Raw genomic sequence first — 21,267 nt, forward strand, 5'->3', positions numbered from 1 at the left:
TGGGGAGTCAGTGGAGCTAGAAGAAAAGCCAACATTCAGAGTTTCTTTTCAATGTTGTAACCAGGTCTGGTATATTAGGCTAGTTACTATCCATCAGTCCGTGGTCTGGAGTTCATATGGCTGCCACGTGGGTAAATACAGGGGAGCATGAGACCCACAAGCCAGGAGCACAAAACAAAAGCAAAAGGGAGAACTCCTTTGTTTAGGAGTTTAAGTATCTCAAATCTTCCCATGCCTGCAGTGGCCACACCTTCTCTGGCCAATGACCTATTCCCAGGTGTGACTGACAGGCAGGTGCCTTCCCTGTGTCACCCAGACTTTCCTGGGCATGCCTATATTTGGCCTTTCCTGTGTTCCTTTCCAGTTATTCCTAACTAGCTTTATTACAATGGCATCATTAGGATGAGAAAAACAAAACAACAAAAAGGAGCAACAATTTAGGAGAGAAAAAGAGCCAGTGAAGCCGAGTTACTTCTCAGAGGGACTAGAGAAAGCCAGGCCAAGGCAGAGCCAAGACAGGAGAAAGGCGGTGGTGCTGGGCCCAGGAAGACAAATCAGGAGGGTCATTAGATATTTAAGATATTGATTGCATTTGATAGGGAGTTTTATTTTATCTGGAAGAGACCTAAATTAGGTTGCCATGAGAGGATGATTTAAAAAGGTTGGTCAGAGAGAGGAAAGCTCTCTTTCCAGTGGTTTAAAAGATTAGAATTTAAAAGGAATAGATAGCAGCTTAGATGGGGGTCAAAGAACAATTCTGTTATCAGGGAACATGCTAACAATGTTCTTAGGCTGAGAGGAGGGAGGGGAGAAAAAAGAGCACATAAAAACACAAATTCAAGGAAGAAATACACTATCTGTCTTAGAAGGATGAGACTAAAAATGCAGAGGCAGGGGACAGTTATTAAAAAGAAGAATATTTCACTGAAATAGGAAGTATAGCAAGAATTATGAAACCCTACTTATAGCCAGACATGTATATAAAGCTAAATTAAATTTCCAGTAGAGGACTATGTAATATTTATATATTTTCCACCGAGAAGAACCATAGAAAATCTGTTTAAACTCATTAGGCACCATTTTTGCTGAGCGTGGTTAACGTTGCTTGTGGGAATAGAAAATAAATATAAAGTGATTCTTATCTTCAAGAAGCTCATAAAGCCCATACATGTGTAATAGAGTGTGTTTGCACAGGACGACTTTATGAATGGAGCTTTGATTGTTACAGGTCACGTTGCAGGTCCATGGCATGTGGTAAGCTTCATTGAAGGTACAGGTATGACTCGTGTGCTGGGTGCTGGTGTTACTGGCCAGAGTGAAACTAGCCGTTGCTCCACTGTCAGAACACTCAGTGGTCTCATGGCTCTCAGTGGGGTACCAGGACCTTCTGAACCTGGAATAATCATATTTTTATTGTCTCATAACATTCTGAATATAATAAGACAATAACTGAAGCCATTTCTTAAGCTTAAGTGATTAACCCAGACTTGTAGACAGATACATTATGAAATTGTATTTTCATGACCACCTACTTATGTACTAATTATATATCTATTTGGTAAAATTAAATGCTATGTTAGTTATTTCCAAACATATGCAAAAGAAAACTTTACTCAGACTGGCTGTGGCACTAAAGAAATGTTATTATCTCTCATAATAAGGCTTCAAGGTCAGTGAATTCAGGGCTCAATAATGTGGTAGTTGTCCTAGGTTTTACTACTGTCTGTACTTTTGAAACTGTTACACGATTGGCTTCATCCTAAAGCTGATTTCACCTGTGAGCCAAAGATGGCTGCTAGCAGCAACATTCTTCCTTCTGGTGGGAGGGAATTTCCTCTCCCAGAAGCAATGAGCAGAGCGCCTCTCGTGTCTCATTGACTCCCGTTGACTAAGGCCTGCCTATCCTTGGCCAGATTCCTAGCCTTGGTGGTGAAATCATCATAATTGCTGTAGAAGTCAATCACAACATCCACTGCCTATGGTTTGAAGAGAGATCAGAACTGGGGCATTTCACAACATCACAGGATATAGTCACCTTGATGTCAAAATATTACAGCACTCCCTAGGGCAATTGCCAAACCTGTCAATTGATCCAACTGTCCTGGGACCTGCTGGATGGACATCTGGTAAACCATTATAATCTTTTGGGCCAGGATAGTGTCACGCATGACAGAGACACTATAGTAAGTTAAACTTATTGGTGGGAAATAGTGAAATCAGCAGGAGGATAATTTGAGGCTATTTTCAGTTAGACCTCACCATATATATTAATTTTAGTCTTTAGCTGGCCATCAGAATCAGCACATGAAAGGATGCATGCTTCTGTTCTGTTTTAATAATGCCTGCTTATTTGTTTCTATGGAATATTTTAATTTCTTGTACCCTACTTCCATTCTCACCTCCTTGTTTTAAGATGAAATAAAACTACAATGGACTGAAATGATAGCTGAAGAGGAATTCACTGCCAGTTTCTCCCTAGATCCTTCCTCTTTATCCCCAGAAGAAGAAAAAAAATAGTAGCCCACATTTTTAGTCAGCGGTTTTTTTGATCGTTTAAATTTATAAGCTTAATTCCTGAAGTTATTTTGTCTCTTTCTAAACATCTTTGTGTTATAGAATCTGTGCTGAATCTCAACAAATTTTTGGCCCTTTGTATTTCTTAGATATGCCAACACTACCATACGAATGGATGGCATACGGATACATTGGCTAAACTAACAATTATGTCCACAAGGAAGAAAACAAATTTATGACATAAATATTGAGTGACTCATCATCATAACCAAATGATTTATTTTCTTACCTGATTTTCTCCTCTACTCAGCAACACAGTATTGCTGAATGTGAGCAGTAGGGTATCAATTTGAGATGCATTTCATGCAAATCCTTTGAGATCCTGCCCAACATCTGCTTATTAAATATCTTGGTGAGCTACTGGGGTCTGCTGATCCAAAGATAATCATATTTATTTTCTGAATGTCTCATAACATTATGAATATAATAAGATTATAACTGAAACAAGTTTCTTAAACTGAAGTAATTAACTCAGACTTGTAGACAGATACATTATAAAATTTTATTTTCATTACCACCTACAAAGAAAATGAAGACAGATGCTTTTCTATTAGCAAAAGAAGTCTCCACAAAAGCCCATTAGTTTTTCTTTCCAGGAGCAAATTAAACAAGAGGTTTGTATTAAGCATGGGAAATTCAAAGAAAGAATAAATGGCATTTTTCTTGATGGAAAAAACTTAGAGATCTTCTCTAATACTTAGTTCTGGTAAGAGTCTAATTTGATTTTCAAAATGATTGTGAAGGAAGGAAAGATACCATGAATTCTCAGTTTACTTATGATGTTAATAAATCCCCCCTTGATAACAAGAGCCTAAATTGATAAAGATGAATTGGAGGCAGAGTTTGCAAAACTAACAGTGTGTAGTAAATTGCAAAGATTTTCATACCATCAAAGGGAAATGATTATATGTAGGAACAGTTACCCAAAATACGATGGCAGTTAGCATTATAGTTAATAGTGGAGGTCCACACGGCCTGGGGTGGGGTTTCATCTCTGCCAGTTCTTATCTATGTAACTTTGGGCACTAGTTTCAAACTCTCAAAGTGATTCCCTTTGTAATGTAATTCGTAGAGCTGTGAGTTGCCTTCTGGAAAATCAAGAAGTGATATTGCAAACTTTTAATATTTTGCACACATCTCTCCCTGCAAAATTGTTCACAGATGAGCTTGCCTCAGTCCTTAAAGCCAGTTAGCAAGAAGCAAATGCTCAAGTACTCTGAAAGGCTAGGGATTCTCAAGTTCCCTGCTCTTTCTTGGGAAGACTGGAAGCTGGAGAGCCCAGGAATCGATGTGGCAAAGCTGAGACCTCGTGTTGGAGCTGTGTGAGGGAGTTGTAAGGACTGAAGGTTTTGAGGGAAATACCAAGAACCCTGAGTTTTTTGTATTTGACTGATGTATATCTTTGCCAGCAGTCCCTGTTCTTGTCATGCTTCTTCTCTCTGGAGAATTGATCCTCTTTTCTTTAATCCTACTGAGAGGAAGGTATGGACAGGAAATGTGGTGAGAATGGATGTCCCTTGGTTCCGGGCAGCCATGTTCAAAGCGGAAAAGAGCTACATGGCTGCATGCAGGCATTTGAGTCCTGCATTTTGAGAAACAACTGTTTTCATTTTGAGAAAGAGCTTCTTTCACTCTTCTCATAACCTAGGGTGGTAGTGGTACATCCACAGCAGTGATTTGCAACAAGTGTGCAGCGAGGATTTTTAACAGGCAATACCTGACTGTTCAGTCAGGGACACTGACTTTTCTCCCTTTCGATTGTCAAAGAAAAAAATGGCAGCACAACAATAGCTGTCTGATGTGAATCAAAATTATACCTTATTTTGTTGTTAGATCAATCACAAAAAATACTTTGTGATGTGCCTCAAAATTTTAGTAATCAGTTTATGTGTGATATGAGATGAAAAATGTTGAAAATCACTGATCCACAGGGTTCCCTCAGTTTCCTCTTTTATCCTCTGATTCCTTTCGGTCCATAGAACATTTTTTTTTTTTAATCCTCACCCGAAAACATTTTTGTGTTTATCTTCAGATAGAGCAAGAGGGAGAGAGGAAGGAAGAGAGAGAGAGAGAGAGAGAAACATTGATGCAAGAGAGACACACCAACTGGTTCCCACCCACACAGTCCTGGGGACAAACTACAACCAAGGTAAGTGCCCTTAACGGGAACCGAACCTAGGACTCTGGTCCGTGGGCCAACGCTCTAACCACTGAGCCAAACCAGCCAGGGCCCTAGAACATTTTTCACGAGGCTGCACACTGTTTGAGGGAAGCAACCAAGTTTATTCACCTTCATAACCCTGGGGTCTAGACAGTACCAGCTACCCAGTACACATTCAGTTAATATTTGTTGAATAAATGAGGCCAAATGGATGTTTCCTAGTGCCTTCATAGTCCCGTTCTCAATCATACCGTTGATAAAAACGTATTTTGTTCTTTAAATCATTGCAATGTAATTGATTTGAGTGCATTTGCAATGGACAAAATGCTGTTGTAGCATTATTAAGTGATTGTATAAGTGAGGTAGCCTAGGAATTTCATCATTTTATAATATTAGTTCTCTGGAAAAAATGCATTCTAAGTTCAAAAATAGGTTTACTGGTGTTTTGAAATTTGGTCGATTTCTAACTTTGGAAACCTTACTATTTAATTAATGATATCTTTAATTAGTTGCAGAAACTGGAATTTACTGAATTTTTAAAATATATTTATGAAATGTTTAATTTGTATTAAAACAATATGGGGCTATTAAGAGCATCCACTCACCAATGTTGTTAACATTCTAGAGGGCTATGGTCATGGTATATCAAAAAGAGAATATTTTGCTAGGCAGATGTTGAGACCCAGTAAGGATTTTATATACTCACAGAGGAACACTCCTCATTTTATTTTGTGAGGCCAGGAACACTGGAAGAGATTTCTGAAAGAAGGAACTAAGATAATATTGTAGACAGAGGAAAGAAGATTATTATGGGAATGAATACACTGCATTTTTTCATGTCCCGATATCGAATCACTTTATAAGTACAATTGATTTTTCTTAATGTTACTCTCACTCTGCCCTTCCTGCTCATTCATGCTGCAAGTGCCCTAGTTTTGCATATTTACTGTTGCAGCAGCCTCAGTCAAATCTGTCTTCTATGCCTTACCTTAATCTGTCTCAAGCACTGTGTACTGTTCGATTACATCATTTTTCTTCATCTTCATCACTCAATTACCAAATGATACACAACTTTGTCTTTCATTCATGGGCATCTGAAACCTGCCCTCATTTCCTTTTCAACCTTATTTTCTGGTAATAAAAAGCAGAAATCTTCCATGCCTGAGACACTAGTCCACTAATGGAATTCTACATCCGTCTTTCTCGTGCAGACATCCCAGCCCACTCTGACTTCATGCTTCTCCAAACTTCTGCTGTCTTCTTCACCTGCTCTGAAACGCTTCACCCACCTCACGAGGATCTTCCAGTCATTGTCCAGTCTTCTTTCTTTCCCATCTGGTGACCCCTCCTGTTTTCACTTCTTTGCCTTGTCCTGTGTAATTTCATGGGCAGTCATTCTCCTTTGTATCTCTAACCTCGACATTATCTACATCACTCTCTTAACAAGGGACTCTTGACTAATTTACAGAGTAAATAATAGCAAAAGTCTAAGAACTAGCACTTCTTACCTGGAAATCTACATTCTTCCTTCTCTCTGCTATCATGGGAAAGGTATTCCCCCTTGTGAAAGGTTAGTTCCCCACCCCACCCCCACCCTTTATGTCTTCTCTTGGACCTTGCTCTATTTTCATCCCATTGGCTTTACTGCATATTAGATGCCTCATACTAGCGAGACTCCCCCTTTAACATTTAGGCTTATTCACATTCTCACCAGCTCTTTCGAGCCTGTTTACCCTCTAGATACTGGCATATCTCCATATTCCATTTTACAGCCAGTTTTACCAGAGAGTTGTCTACATTGTCTCCATTTTCATGTCTTCCTGTCATTGCCCAATTTATCGCTATGTGACCTACAGCCTCACTAATTCACTGAAACTGCACTCTCCAATGTTACCGGGGAACTTCCAGATGTCAAATTAATAGATATTTTAGGAATTTATTAATCTCTCAAACTCATTGGTCACTGCTGACCACCCATCCCATCTTGACAGAATCATTTCCCTGGCCCATTCCACCCTGCACTCATAGTTTCCAGTTGTCCTTTTTCATGTTCCTGTGCAAGTGTCTCTTTCCCCATCCCTCAAACGTGAGAATTGATTATGACTTTGCCCTCAGTCCACTATCTTTTTCTGTATGCATTTCCATGGTAGTATGTTTTTGAAATGGCCATATCTATGTCATTAACACCCAAGTGTGTGTTTCTAGTCCAGAGGTTTCTCTGGATAGTCATCTTGAATCATCTCATCAACATCACATATTTACTGAAAGATGAATATCTCAGCATCCACACACAATCTTATTCCTTCTCCTGTGATTCCTAAGTTAGGGAAAGATTCTTAGCCACCCACCTGCCCAAGCCATAAGCCTGAGAGCCAGCCTGACTCCTTCCTGCATGCACATTGGTAATGTCACTGCTCTGTAGAGGCTTTTCGTTGCTCTGAGTCATTCATGAAAGCTTTTGAATTTGCCTCATGTGCCTCTCATGATCCACTCCCTCAAACCTCTCCGCCTCCGTTCCTCCTCCTCCTCCTTCTTCTTCCTCTTCCTCCTCCTCCTTTTTTTTTTTTTGGTCATTTAGCTATTATTAACATTATAGTTTCAGGTGTATAATATTCATTATTTGGGTATATTGAGAAATGATCACCACAATAAGTCTAGTTGATATTCATCACTATATATACTTACACATTTTTTTCCTCATGATAAAATCTTTTAGGATATATTCTCTTACCAACTCTCAGATCTACACTACAGCATTGTTGTCTACAGTACTGTGCTGTGCTATCCACACATACCCCTGTCAATGAGCTTTGGCCTCAAAGGCCATTCTTTCTCTACCTTCAGTCTTTTAAGATTTTCTCTTTCCCCAAAAAATACTCATTCATATACACTAATCCTCCACTTACTCTTTTCATATGTGTACCAAATTATAGAAAAAATGTGTAGTGTTACTTTCTTTTACCAGTAGTATTACTTGTCCTTAGGAGTTTCACTATTTTCTAAATAGTACTTATTCTAGAATGTTTCCTATATATAATTTTCATTCATGACTTCAGTATTACAGTAACAATTCTCAATATTTTTATTTAATTTTAAGTTTAAGACTAGAACATGAAATTGTGCTAGAAGATTAAATGTCTTTGGGTGGCTTCCAGAAAATTCAGTTATTTGTTTTAAGGAAATATCTTGGACACTGTAATTTGTCTTTTTACATCTCTTTATGGTGAAGAACTGGAGAGGGAAAACTTACTTATCTTTGGAGGGTGGGGAGTATGGTACTTACAATTTCACTCATTTCTAATATCATCGGTTGCCCAGAAAGGACCAGATCCTAAACTTGGCTTTGGGATTAAACTGGAAAATGAAAATTAGCTTTGCCTTTGTCCTCTTAGCACTCTCGGCCTAAGAGAGGAAGACAAACCTTCATCAAATGATCACAGCCCCAAAGTGGAATTGAAAACTGTCACAAGTGTCATGACAGGGAGGTTCTGTGAAGACATCTGAGAGCTAGTTGGAGATTCAAGGTCTCTCTGAGGTTGCAGCTCCCAGGTCTTTCATTTGTTTTTGATGCTTCCAGCAGGGATATACAAGAGCGCCCCAGCAGGGATTCACATGGAGGGAGACCAGTGTAGTTGCGACTGCAGCAGTCCCGGGAAGATCTCCCAGATCAGCAGTAGTAGAGGCAAATCAGTAGCATAGATAAGCGCCCACTGAGCACGAGGTAGGCGTCTGCTGATAAATCACACGGCGCAGATAAAACCAGTGCCAACGAAGGTTTGCAAAACCATTGTGTTAGGATGCACAATTTAATGATTTTGCTTTGTGAATACTTTAATCACAATGGATAATTACATGTGGAAAATAATTGGAATCCAATTGTGCATGAAAATAGGTCATGTTTACAATGTGGGTCTTATAAAAATGGAAAAAGGTGACAGAATTGAAATGTTTACTCAGAAGAATTATTGCTCATGCAATCATAGTTTCACTTTAACCATGATCCTGAGAGGTATAACACAATTTAAACATTTTTATACCTTTCTACCAATAGTCTTGTGTAAGTTATTTTTTTCAGTTTATTTTTTTTTCTGTGGAAAAAGAAACTAAACTCTGCCTATTAATGAGGGAGCAGCCCTCATTCAAAAAGATGTTCAATTAGAGCTCTTTATAAAGGCAGAACACTGCCATCTGTTGTTCATGTAAATTGTTTTCAGGCTAAGCAAATACAAACCTCAAGTTCAAGTTTAATAGCAATTCTTAAAATTTAACAAAAGACTATCAAAATGCATCAACTCGTGAGCTCAGAATTATTTCAGAGATTCTTAATTTTTCCTATAGTGTTTACAAACTTGTGCTCAATCAGAAAATACACTTGCTTCCATGAACAGAAATTATAATGCGTTTTATTTGCATAGCAATTTATATGAAAGCAAGCCCCTCACCTTCGCTGGCATGCCCACTCCCGTGAGCAGTTCATTACCTGAATGCCTCATGGCTTTGCCAGGCTCCTCATCTTTTCTAATGAGAAGAACAGAGAACCCGCCTGGAAGTCAAAGCAGCTGTTATCTTCTCAGAGATGCGGGTGTTTACTGAAGTATGCAATTTAATAAGCATCCTTTATTTCTTCAATCATAAGACGGTATCCTGTGATAATTATCATTTTGGGGGCCATTGGGTGAATTTGCTAGTGTCTGGAAGGTACTTAGAAAACAAACAGAGAGACAGTTTTAACAATTTTTGACTTACTGGCAGATAGGTTCTAGGGAGATGCATAAGGACACACAGGCCGGGCACACCATCCCATTTGGTGACATGGAATGATTTTTGAACATCAAAAGAGAAGGAAATGAGGAGTCCTGGTAACTGCTGGAGTTCGTTGTGTCTCACATCGCAAATGGGGCCAGCAGAGGTGGTGTTAGGAAGTGGTTTGATGAAGGGCCCTATACGTTTTTCTCCTACTGTACATACATATTATCTTAAGGAGAAAATTCAAATGTAAACTCCAAGTCTCTGCCAGAAAATTAAAATAAGCAAACATCTGCTTCCTTGGGATGGCATTTAGCCAAGGTTCAGCCTACAATGAGTTACTGCAAAATTTTCACATGATTTCATTTTTTAAAAATTTCCCAACCAACTTCAAGTCTAAAATTATAAATGGATCCTATGAAAGTATAAACACATATGCAATTTTGCTGGCTCTGAGGTCAGACCCAGTCATATACCAAAGATCATTTATCGAATCCAGCTCTTCTTCTAAATGAATTTAGTACATTAAAAACCAAGATACTATTCTTCCTAATGTCACAGACAGACAGCCTCCCAGAGAAAGATCTGGAGGGTAGGGGTGGTGGCAAACTACATTTAGACATGCAGGAGGAGACAGCTCCCAAAAACCCATCAGGCATCTTTTCCCAGCACTGAGGACCAAAGTTGGGTAAGAAAAGTCCCAGTGACTCTTTCCTTGTATGTGTCATCCCTTACACTGTTTATTCCTCTCTTATCCCAACTCCCTTTTCACCCTGAGAATGTTCTTCCCATGCTGTTTGCCTCCCAGGGTACCTCCCAGGGTGCCTCCCAGGATGACTAAATAGAAAGAAAGAAAGAAAAAAAAAAATATTTCCAACAATGGAGCTAAGATGCCTGCTTTTAGAATTCCTTTCACATAGTGTGTTATAAATCATACCAGGGCAATCAACCATAATAACTGAAACCAGCACTTTTGTACAATGACTTTCTGAGAGCCTAAATTTAATCTCAGAAGTGTTATGAGTATATGAGAGTAGGGAGTATAATTTTTATAACGTTGTTTACCTAGAATAAGAAGTGAAAGTATTTGGGTGTTTGTTTTTGTTGTTTTATTTTGTTGTTATTGGTAGAGAAATCATATCTCTATGCTGCCTTTATTTATAAAGAAACTACTGACCCAGTGTAGGTAAGAGACAAACATACATGCACAATATGCACCTCTTTGACAACACAATTTTTGATAATTATTTATCAAACATGTTTATGGCCAGACACTCTTCTGAGGTCTGTATGTGCCTGATCTCATGTAATCATCAACAATCCTACACAGTAGGCATTATTATTATTATTATTATTATTATTATTATTACCCTTTTTTTAAAGATGAGCAACAAGATAGATGAATTTTCCCAAATCCCAAATTTCAAATCTGAAATGTGAACACAGGAAGTCTCACCCTAGATCCTGTGCTCTTAAAGGCCCCATGTACTACCTCATAAAATAAAAATTTGATATTGATGAATAAAAATTTCACTCTTATATCCTGGTTCTTTATCACTTTGCTCTCCAACTTCTCACATATGCAGCCTTCCAAATTACCTACATGATGAAATAATGCACTTATATCTTTTTGCACTCCATGTGCTAATTTATATACCAGTCAAGACCAGTAATTTGTTTGTTCATCTAAGACATTTTTAAGGCAGAGAATTATAAAAATATGACATATATTTTCTGTATCTCTAGAAAGGTGTCTTAACTTAATATATATAGATATGCAGGCTTTCACAGAGTTTTTGATGCAGAGCCCAGCCTTTCTCTTTGACTATATGGCCACTATGATGATTTTCCAGTTGTCTTTTTTACATGTACCACACCCCTGCTGTCTATAACTGCAAGTGCCAAGTGTTTTTTAACAGTGGCAATGACAGGCACTTGGAAGCATTCTGAGTTGAAAATCTTTCAGGTACGTTATCATTTTCTCTTTGAATCTTTACAGTTACATCTCCCCTCCTTAATTTAACAAAAATTGATGTTAAGGCCAAGAAAATCAGTTATTTTGGTTTGACATATAAACTGCACTCTCCACCACTGTTTATCAGACTTAAATTCCAGATTTTCTATTTAAAGGTGGCAACCCAAATCTGGTTGTTATTTAAACAGTGCCGGGGGAATTATACTTGCATTTTCTTAAATGTTAAATGTTAAATATAAATATTTCTATTATAAGGAGAGCCTGCAAAGTACAATGTTTTCTATTGCTTGATTATTTTTTTTCTTTTAAAGGAAAAGATGTGTTTGATCATCTGCTCCATAAAAAGACTCAACTGTGGTTTTATGCTTAGTATAGTTCATTACTGCACTAAAAGATGATTTCAGGCTGTTAGCTTAAGACTTTTCTTTAGCCCAGCCGAGTGGCTCAGGGCACATGCCCAGGTTGTGGGCCTGATCCCCAGTGGGGGGCATGCGGGAGGCTGCCAATCAATATTTTCTCTCTCATTGGTGTTTCTATCTCTCTCTCCCTCTCCCTTGCCCTCTCTCTCTCTCTCTTTATCTATAAAGAAAAATAAAATAAAAAAGACTTTCCTTTAAGGCAACTTTCATATAAACTTTACCTTGAATATTTATTATTACTATCTAAGGTTTCACAACTTAAGTGAAATATTTCTGAGTATTACTTGATATACTTAGAAATGTAGTGATATTATTGAAAGTTGGATAGGTGTGGAAGCTCTGTGAGAGACACTCCATTGTTTCAGATTTTGCATCATATGTGAAAAAACTCTGTCATCAACCAAAGCCCCTCTCCCCTAAAATTCCTCAGTAGTGACTCCCTAGACACACCTACATCCTTGTTACTTGCCTTCTATCAATTGACATACGGCAGTCTTTCCGTCTTTCAGCATTTTATGTGTGATTAGTCTTGGCGATCCCGTGGCAAATGAATCTGATTGCTGGTTTTAGATTTCATGCTTCAATGAAACCTCTGGGTATTTGAGCCAAGAAGTGGTGATAACTTCTTATGTGTGATACAACTTTTTATTGTCATACTAATAAACCAATAAAGTAAAGACTTGACTTAATTAGAGTGGGGAGAGTTTTTCAACAGTAAAAGTGTTTATTTTGGTTTCTTAGCCGATTCTAATAGGTATAAATGCTTCTTATTGTCTTGAATAATGCTTTTGTTTTCACTTGAAGACCTTAGCTTTCACAAAATCTGTATTAGCATGAGTATTAGTAAAATACATAATGTGCTTATTTTCTAAATTGTTGTGTTAATACTGACTGGCTTACAAGGACGAGTTGTTAGTTCTGTTGCTATTTTAGTTTAAAATTCTTTAATATTTTTAGTATATAAGAAAGACCTCCATTATTTTTTAAAAAGAAAATATATTATTAATGACATAAAATTGGGGGGTTATAAAAAGACATGTTCTCTCACCAATAGTTTATCTAAAAAATCATAATTCTAGTTGTCAGTGAACATGTTCTTTTTTTCAGAGTTATAAGTTTTAAATACTGAGAACATTTTAAGAAAACCTCTCTAATTGTTCACTATTAGAGCATAAACTATTAATTTCCCTGTCAAAATGTATGTCCTGGAGACAGAGTTTGACTTAAATTTTCATTTTTTTTAGGGAAAGTGTGCAGTGAACTTGTTAGTTTAACTTTATTAGAACAACGTGGGTAAGAATAGATTATTATTCTTTCAGAAGATCACACTGAGTTTTTCAGAAACATAACAATCAGAGATGCACTTGAAGATACCTGTTCTTACAAAGGAATGTTAACCTAGTTCATTGGCATTTCTCATGGACTTTTTTGAAGTGAACAATATAGGTACATAAGTGAAATATACATAATTATACGTTCTAAAACTGTTACTATTGCAGTAAATTTTTATACTGGTTTATAATATATATTTAGGCCTACACACAGAGAATAACAGGACCCAGTGATTAAATAAACCATTACATACAGATCTGTATAGGACAGAAGGTCAAAAGCCCAGTATTTATCCCAGTCTACTAGGTCAGCAGTTAAGCTGTAGGATGAGAGTATTTGTGTTTGCAGCCCAACGTTACCATGTTCCAACTATCTGTTTCTGATTTTGCCAAGTTATTTTTTACTAATAAAAATGAAGTTAAGATGTGAAAAGATACTCAACATCACTAATCTTCAGAGAAATGCAAATTAAAACCACAGTGAGATATTACTTCACACCTGTCAAAATGGCTGTCATTAATACATCAACAAACAAGTGTTGGTGAGGATGTGGAGAAAAGAGAGCCCTAGTGAATTGTTGGTGGGAATGCAGATTGGTGCAGCCACTGTGGAAAACAGTATGGAGGTTCCCCAAAATATTAAAAATAGAACTGTCTTATAACCCAGTGATTCCACTTCTGGGTATACATCCAAAGGAACCCCAAATACTAATTTGAAAGAATATATCCGCCCTGGCCAGTTTGGCTCAGCGGTTAGAGCGTCGGCCTGCGGTCCGGAGAGACCGGGGTTCGGTTCCCGCTAAGGGCACGTACTTCGGTTGCGGTTTGTCCCCGGCCCTGGTTGGTCGTGCGGGTGGCAGCCACTCGATGTGTCCCTTCACGTTGATGTTTCTCTCTCTCTCTCTCCCTTCCTCTCTCTCCCTCCCACTCTATCTGTACAAAAAATGGAAAAATATCCTCGGGTGAGGATTAAAAAAAAAAGAATATATCCCCCTCCCTGCGTTCATTGCAGCATTATATACAATAGCAAAGATATGGAAGCAACCTAAATGCCCATCAATAGACAAGTGGATAAAAAAGCAATGGTACATATGTACAATGGAATATTACTTTGCCATTAAAACGAATGGAATCTTACCATTTGTGACAGCATCTAGAGGGCATTATGCTCAGAGAAATAAGTCAGTCAGAGAAAGAAAAATACCACATATTTACTTGTATGTAGAATCTAAAGAATAATATAAAGGAATAAACAAAATAGAAACAGACTTATTGATCCAGAGAACAGACTAATGGTTACCCGAGGGAAGGGTATGGGCCTTGGGGAACTGGGTGAAAAAACTGAGGGATTGAGAAGTACAGATTGTTAGTTATGAAATAGTCATGGGGATGTAAAGTAGAAGAGAGAAAATATAGTTAATAATATTGCAATAACCATGTATGGTGCCAGTTGGGTACTGGAAATATCAAGGGGAATGCTTTGCAAAGTACTTGTTTGTCTAACCACTATACTGTATACCTGAAACTAATACAAATAATATTGAATGTAAGCAGCAATTTAAAAAAATGTTTAATTATACCACCTGGTGTAGCTCAGTGGTTGAGTGTTGACCCATGCACTAAGAGATTGCTGGTTCGATTCCGTCAGGACATATGCCCAGGTTATGGGCCAAATCCCCAGTGGGAGGCAGCCAGTTGATATTCTCTCTCATTGATGTTTCTATCTCTCTCTCCCTCTAAAATCAATAAAAGGAAAAAATATTTAAAAATGTTTTCATTCAAAGATATTTAATGATGTTAATAAATGTACCTACTTTGCGGACTTCAGCTGAATAAATATTACCTGCCACTGTTTTTATTATGGTTACTATTATTATTCTAATGGTAAAAAACATACTGTTCTATATGATACCTTTACAGAAAAATGTATCCATTACTTACAGTTATTACAAAATTAGGTATCTTTAAGATGTTGGGGGTTTTCACAATTAGCGTATTTTCTGATTATAAATAATACATATTCACTTTTTTATGACATTGTTCCCCCCCCGAATAATATTTTATGAGCATTTTTTCAAGTAATCACTTCTAGATCTACTCAAATCTTTTAGACAAGTACATACAAGTTTATAATACAGTTATAATGCAAGTTTCTTTTTAACATTTTGATATGCGTTTTCTGGAGACAGTCTTTAGTTATTGTTATTAGAGCACTATTGTACTCATGTCTTTGTCCTCATATTTTTAGATTTTTGTACTTTTTCTTTTGTAGTTTTGCTTTGCTGGATCATAGAACATATTTATTTTATTTTTATTTTTTTCCAATTTTTATTAATTTATTTTTGTTACAAATGTTTCTCCTTTTTCCCCCCTAGACACCCTCTTCCCCATCCTGCCCTCCCCCTTCCCCCAGCATTGTTGTCTGTATCCACTGGTTATGCTTAAACGCATATAAATTCTTTGGTTTATCTCATCCTCCCCCCACCCCCTCCTCTGAGGTTTGTCAGTTTGAACCATACTCCTTTCTATGTCTCTGGGTCTATTTTTTTCATCAGCTTAGTTTAGGACATATACCTCAGCAAAATGTCCTTCCAATAATATTGAATTGTTTTTCATTTACTGCTCATTCCCCAAACCATTACTTATAATTGGTGCTATCAGTCTTTTATTATTATGACATTTTGATAATATAACAAAAACAATTTTTGCTTAATTATTGTAAATATTAAAGAAGCAAGTAGCTTCTTATATATTTAATTTTTTACATTTGTTTGAATTTTCTATTTATTTCCTTTATCCAAGTTGGTCTCTTACTGATTTTTTCTTTTTTTTTTTTAATATCCTCACCCGAGGACATTTTTCCAATTTTTGTTCAGGTAGAGTGGGAGGGAGAGAGAGGAACAGAGAGAGAGAGAAACATCGATGTGAAAGGGACACGTCGAGTGGTCGCCACCCGCACAACCAACCAGGGCCGGGGACACTGCAACCGAGGTACATGCCCTTAGCAGGAACTGAACCCAGGTCTCTCCGGACCTCAGGCCGATGCTCTAACCGCTGAGCCAAACCGGCCAGGGCTCTTACTGATTTTTTAGAAGCTCTTCATTTGGGAATGTTTTGTCTTCTCTTCATGGCAAACATTTTCTCACAGACTGGTCTTTACTTTTGCTTATGGTATATTTTCTCATGCAGAATATTATATATTTATTTAGATATGTCAGATGTTTCCTTGGTGGTTCATGAATTCATATTATCTTTTACCATTCCAAGATTATAATTTAGTCCCATATATTTCCTTTTATTAATCTTACAATTTTATGCATTTAAATTTTTTATCCTTCGATTTTAAGTTTGCTGTGAGGCAATGATTAAGCTTTTTTTCCCAAATGTGCAGCCAAACTAATAACCTCTTATTGAAAAACTCCAGAACCACAATTATTATACCATTATCATTATTGAGCATTTGCAATTGCCTGTGCAGTATTAAGTGAGTTACATATATTATCCCTTTTAATTCTTATAATTATTTTCTGAGGTTGCTACTATTACTACATCCATTTTACAGACAGAGAAATCACTGCACAGAGAGCTTAGTAACTTGCCAAAGATCATGCAGCTAGAGAGTGGTGGGGTCAGGAGTCGGGATTTAGATGTAAGTAGCCTACTTCTGGGACCTGCACCCCAATCACTAACTGCATTATACAGTTTAAAGTTATGTAGATTCATTGATCTTCATACTGTGACCACATTCCAATATTGCCAGTGCTCTGCATGTTACCTTTAACTTCATTTCCCTTTGCCTTGACTCTGCCCCTGCCCCGCCCTCTCTTCCTCTCAGCCTTACTCTGGCCTGACCAGCAGGGTAAGGGCTATTTCTGTCCTCTGTTCTTTGTGCTCCTCATTAGTTCTGCAAATATCAGGTAACATCTCAGACTGATAGGCAGTTTGGCAGAATGTGAGAGATTTGTTGCAGAATTCCAGAACTAAAATTTCTATTCTTACCAGCCCCCCAAAAAGGGACAGTTTGTAAGTCTCAACACAAATTGAGTTGCTTTTTTGTGCTCATCTCTAATAGTAGTTGAATAAGGACCACAAACCAGGCTAACATATAACATTTGAGTAAAGCTGAAGTTTTGTCTTTTCAGAAAAAAGAAATTACTAAAATTATAAGTTTACAGTATATTAGGGTTATTTTCTAAGTGAAATTTCTAGATAATATACATGTTGAGTTCTTCATAAGGAGTAATTGATATGAAGTTTTTTCAGGTTCTCTGAACCTTCTTGCCTTTTGAAAACTGTTTATCTTTGTAATCTCTTTAAATATCTCCTGCCCCCTCCCCAAATTCTAGCATTAAAAAAGTGTGCCATGAACACAAACATGGCGAAAGCCATGGCAAATATTGGCAAAATTTGAAACAGAAATGTGATTTGAATGTCACTCGACTGCCACCCCAAAAGAGTCTACTCAGTCTGTTTTGCAAATAAAACCCATTTTCATTTCCGCGCCTGCAGATGCTGGCCTTTTCTGACCTGACTGTGCTGTGTTTGGTGTCTCAGTCCTCAGGAACCAGCATCACTGTGGATATAGCCGTGATGGGCGAGGCTCACGGCCTCATCACCGACCTCCTGGCAGACCCTTCTCTGCCCCCCAATGTGTGCACGTCCTTGCGGGCCGTGAGCAACCTGCTCAGCACCCAGCTCACCTTCCAGGCCGTTCACAGGCCCAGAGTGAATCCTGTCGTTTCCTTCAGTGAAAACTATACCTGTTCTGATTCTGAAGAAAGCTCTGAAAAAGACAAGCTGGCTATTCCCAAGGTAGGTATTCATGACACACCCATGGAAAGCTTAACATTTTTCTTTTCCTTTCTAGGCCTCTTTCTTGTCACTCCAAATCCATACGCTGACTTATATCAGTGACCATGAAATGTGTTGGTCATGGTGATGAAATGAATAAAATTTTAAATATAAAGACTTTAGTCCTTATACTTAATAGCTTTCTGTAAATTAAAGTTTTACCATTTTACATTACCTTTTGTATTCAGACTTTCAAGGCGTTTTTACTTCTATATGCCAGCCCATGTTGTCTGGGATAAGGTTATGTCAGCAGAAAAGACAGATGTCCTTGTTCCCATTCTAGTGTGGATTCTGTTTAAAACCCATTGCCTTCTGAAACACAGAGTTTCTTCCCTCTTTGCATTCTTAGTGTGGTACCCTTTAGAGGACCCTAATGGCTTTCTCAAACCCAACAAGATTTGAACTCAGAACAGTTTTAGTTGATTTTGGATTATTTAAAGTAAAAGGTGATCTTCGTGTTTTGTGTAATTTTTTCTGTTCCACACAAGATATACTAAGAATTTTATAGAAGTAAGCTATAGGGGACAGAGCCTGCACCTAGTTTAGACCTCACATTAGTTGAAACAAGTCATATTAAAGACTAAAAAAAATAATAGTAAAAATCAGAATTTAAGTGGTCCCTACTACATCCTGCACAGTTATCTATTTGGAAAACAAGCAGCCATTCTCTTGAGATGGTGATCAATCAGTAACACCCAGCTCTTGCTGCTGTGTCTCTTCACTCAGGAATGTGTTCTTCACACAACTTTGTCAATTAGGTGTTTATATAGTTTCCGTCTAACATCTACTTCTCTGTAAAGGGTATGGTTCCACACGATATGAGCATAAAGGAAAGGAGAGTGTGATTAACTGATTCTTTTGACTCTCGAAATAGATATGAAGTCAGGGACAGATGTATAGGCAATAATCGTGGCATTTACAGTGCTTGACCTTTTCTCTTGCTATTGAATTATCTTCTAAGATGCAAACGCAGATCTTTAAGAGACACTGAGAACTATTTAGTATCAGAATTATATGCTTCGCTTCTCAGAAGCTTTTACCGTCATCAGAAGAGCAGACTGCATCTTTGTATACCATGGTTACACGATTAGTTTACTAAGATTGATGAGTTTAGTGTCTCTCTATTGTAACTGTTGCTGCTGTTGTAGTAGAATACCTTCATTTTAATTTTCAAGGTGAAGACCCAATTTAGCATGCTGGTGCCTCTCCTGGGGACCTCAGTGCTGATGACACCACATATCCCACTTAGGATATGAAAGGAGAAGAAATAATAAATAGAAAGTTGCAGGTCATCAGCAAAGTCTTCTATTAGGAGGACTAGGTACTGATGTCAATACCCAGATGCCTGATGTTTCAGTGACATCAAGCACAAGAAAAGTGGTGCATTTTTGTGGTACACTCTTTTACTCTTATGTCCTGTTTTTTGTGAGTCAAGAAATCAAAGTTAAATCAATAAACACTTTGATATAGAGACTATTGTGCAAGATGATATAAATTAATTCATGCCCCAAACTAATGATCTTTGAGGGAAAACTTCTGCTCATAATAACCAATATAATATGTATATAAGTTCTTTTGAACTAGTGTAACTATAAAATTATCCACAGGTAATTGACTGACATTCCAATAATCCTATATTTGTGTAAGAAATGAAGATCCTAAAATGGTATTTTATAGTATTCATTTATTTTGACTAGAGATTTTTTTATTGCATATAAAGTACCCACATTTTAGGTGATATTCAACAAGTATAGTTTAATAAATTTACTTCCAAGTAAAAATCCATTTTCTTCCATTATATTACATTGAAGTTAGTAATATACAATATGCTTGGTGATAAAATCAACACTCCTTCTTTCTAGCGCCTGAGAAAGAGCTTGCCCCCCGGTTTGTTGAGACGAGTTTCCTCGACTTGGACAACCACCACCTCAGCCACAGGTCTACCCACTTTGGAGCCTGCCCCAGTGCGGAGGGATCGTAGTGCCAGCATCAAACTGCATGAGGCACCTTTACCCAGGTTAGATGATGCTCCTGTTGGTTTCACATCTCTTAGAGAAGTTACTTACCAAAAAAGAATGGTAAATTATAGGGAAAAGGAGACCCAACAATTATAGTTGGTTGGAGGCCAGCTCTGAAAATGAAAAAAGTGTACATATAGTTTAAATGCAAAGCAGCAAAGTGATTAACATCAGATAAGAAGGCTTACATTGTGTTGTGTAGTCTTAACTCTACATGGGGACAGTGACTTGAGGTGATGTCTGCCCATATTACTGTTATTGTTTGTTACTCTGGTCAGATTTCATGTCTCCTACCCCTCTCTTCTCTTGGTTAAATGATATTGGGGGCTGAAATTAAAATCTTCAGGAGGAAGAGGGTTTTAAAAACTTGTATGAGCTTCACTCCCAGTGATTCTGTCAGTCTGACTTATGAAATAATACTCATGCTCAACTGTTTTCAAACTAGACAAGGAACAGCATATGACATTACTCTTTCACTTGTTCTAAAACTACTCATTAATGTCTTGTCTGTATACTTTTTCTCCAGTGCCTAACATACTGTTCCTTAATTTCACTGCCTTATTCAAAGTCATGACTGATGAAAATCTGATAGTGATACAACTTTTATCATGCTGAATAAGGGAAATTCATGTTGAAGAGAATTTAATCCATTTAAGAGAAAATCTTATATGAGTACGTGGCAATAGTACCACCATTAAATTCAACTAGTTCTGGTTGGCTCCTTCTTCATTGTGGGTGAAAAGGTAGCCACAGATCATCTCCAGCTGCAATCATAGACCAAAGTTAAAACCTTTACTCATGAGACCTATTGTTTAATCTGCTGATTGATTTCAGAATTTACTTGTTTTTGCCCTTTGATTTCTTCTTTTCCATGTCTGTCCTTGTATTAAAGCTCTTTAAGGACTGCAGTGATCAAAAGAAGAACCAGGGTGGGAAATGAAAATTAGAAACAGTCCTCAGCTTATGTCCTTTGAGTATGTAGCTGGATGGTTTACTCCTGGATAGTTTTAAATACAGTTGTTCAAAAAGGACACTAGACTGAGAAGCAGAAGGATCTTGGACCTACCACTCAGAGATATGTGTCCTGAGAAGTGGGTCCTTAGTCTGAGCCTCAGTGCCCAGTACAAGGAATAGAGAAAAGGGGAACTATGGCACAACAGGAAGGTAAATTAGGTGGAAGAATACCAGTAAT

General features: G+C 37.6%; 1 protein-coding gene across 2 annotated transcripts in view; it reads left to right on the plus strand.

Moving 5' to 3' along the window:
• PDE3A (phosphodiesterase 3A) overlaps positions 1-21,267 on the plus strand; it is a 283,119-nt gene that overhangs the window by 210,913 nt on the left and 50,939 nt on the right. For both annotated transcript variants that reach the window (XM_036251840.1, XM_036251842.1), the window contains 2 exons: positions 17,761-18,018; positions 19,920-20,074. In XM_036251840.1, the coding sequence (XP_036107733.1) occupies positions 17,761-18,018; positions 19,920-20,074 (413 nt within the window). The remainder of the gene's footprint in view (positions 1-17,760; positions 18,019-19,919; positions 20,075-21,267) is intronic.

This window comes from Molossus molossus, unplaced genomic scaffold (assembly GCF_014108415.1).
Source record: "Molossus molossus isolate mMolMol1 unplaced genomic scaffold, mMolMol1.p scaffold_m16_p_10, whole genome shotgun sequence".
Classification (NCBI taxonomy): Eukaryota; Metazoa; Chordata; class Mammalia; order Chiroptera; family Molossidae; genus Molossus; species Molossus molossus.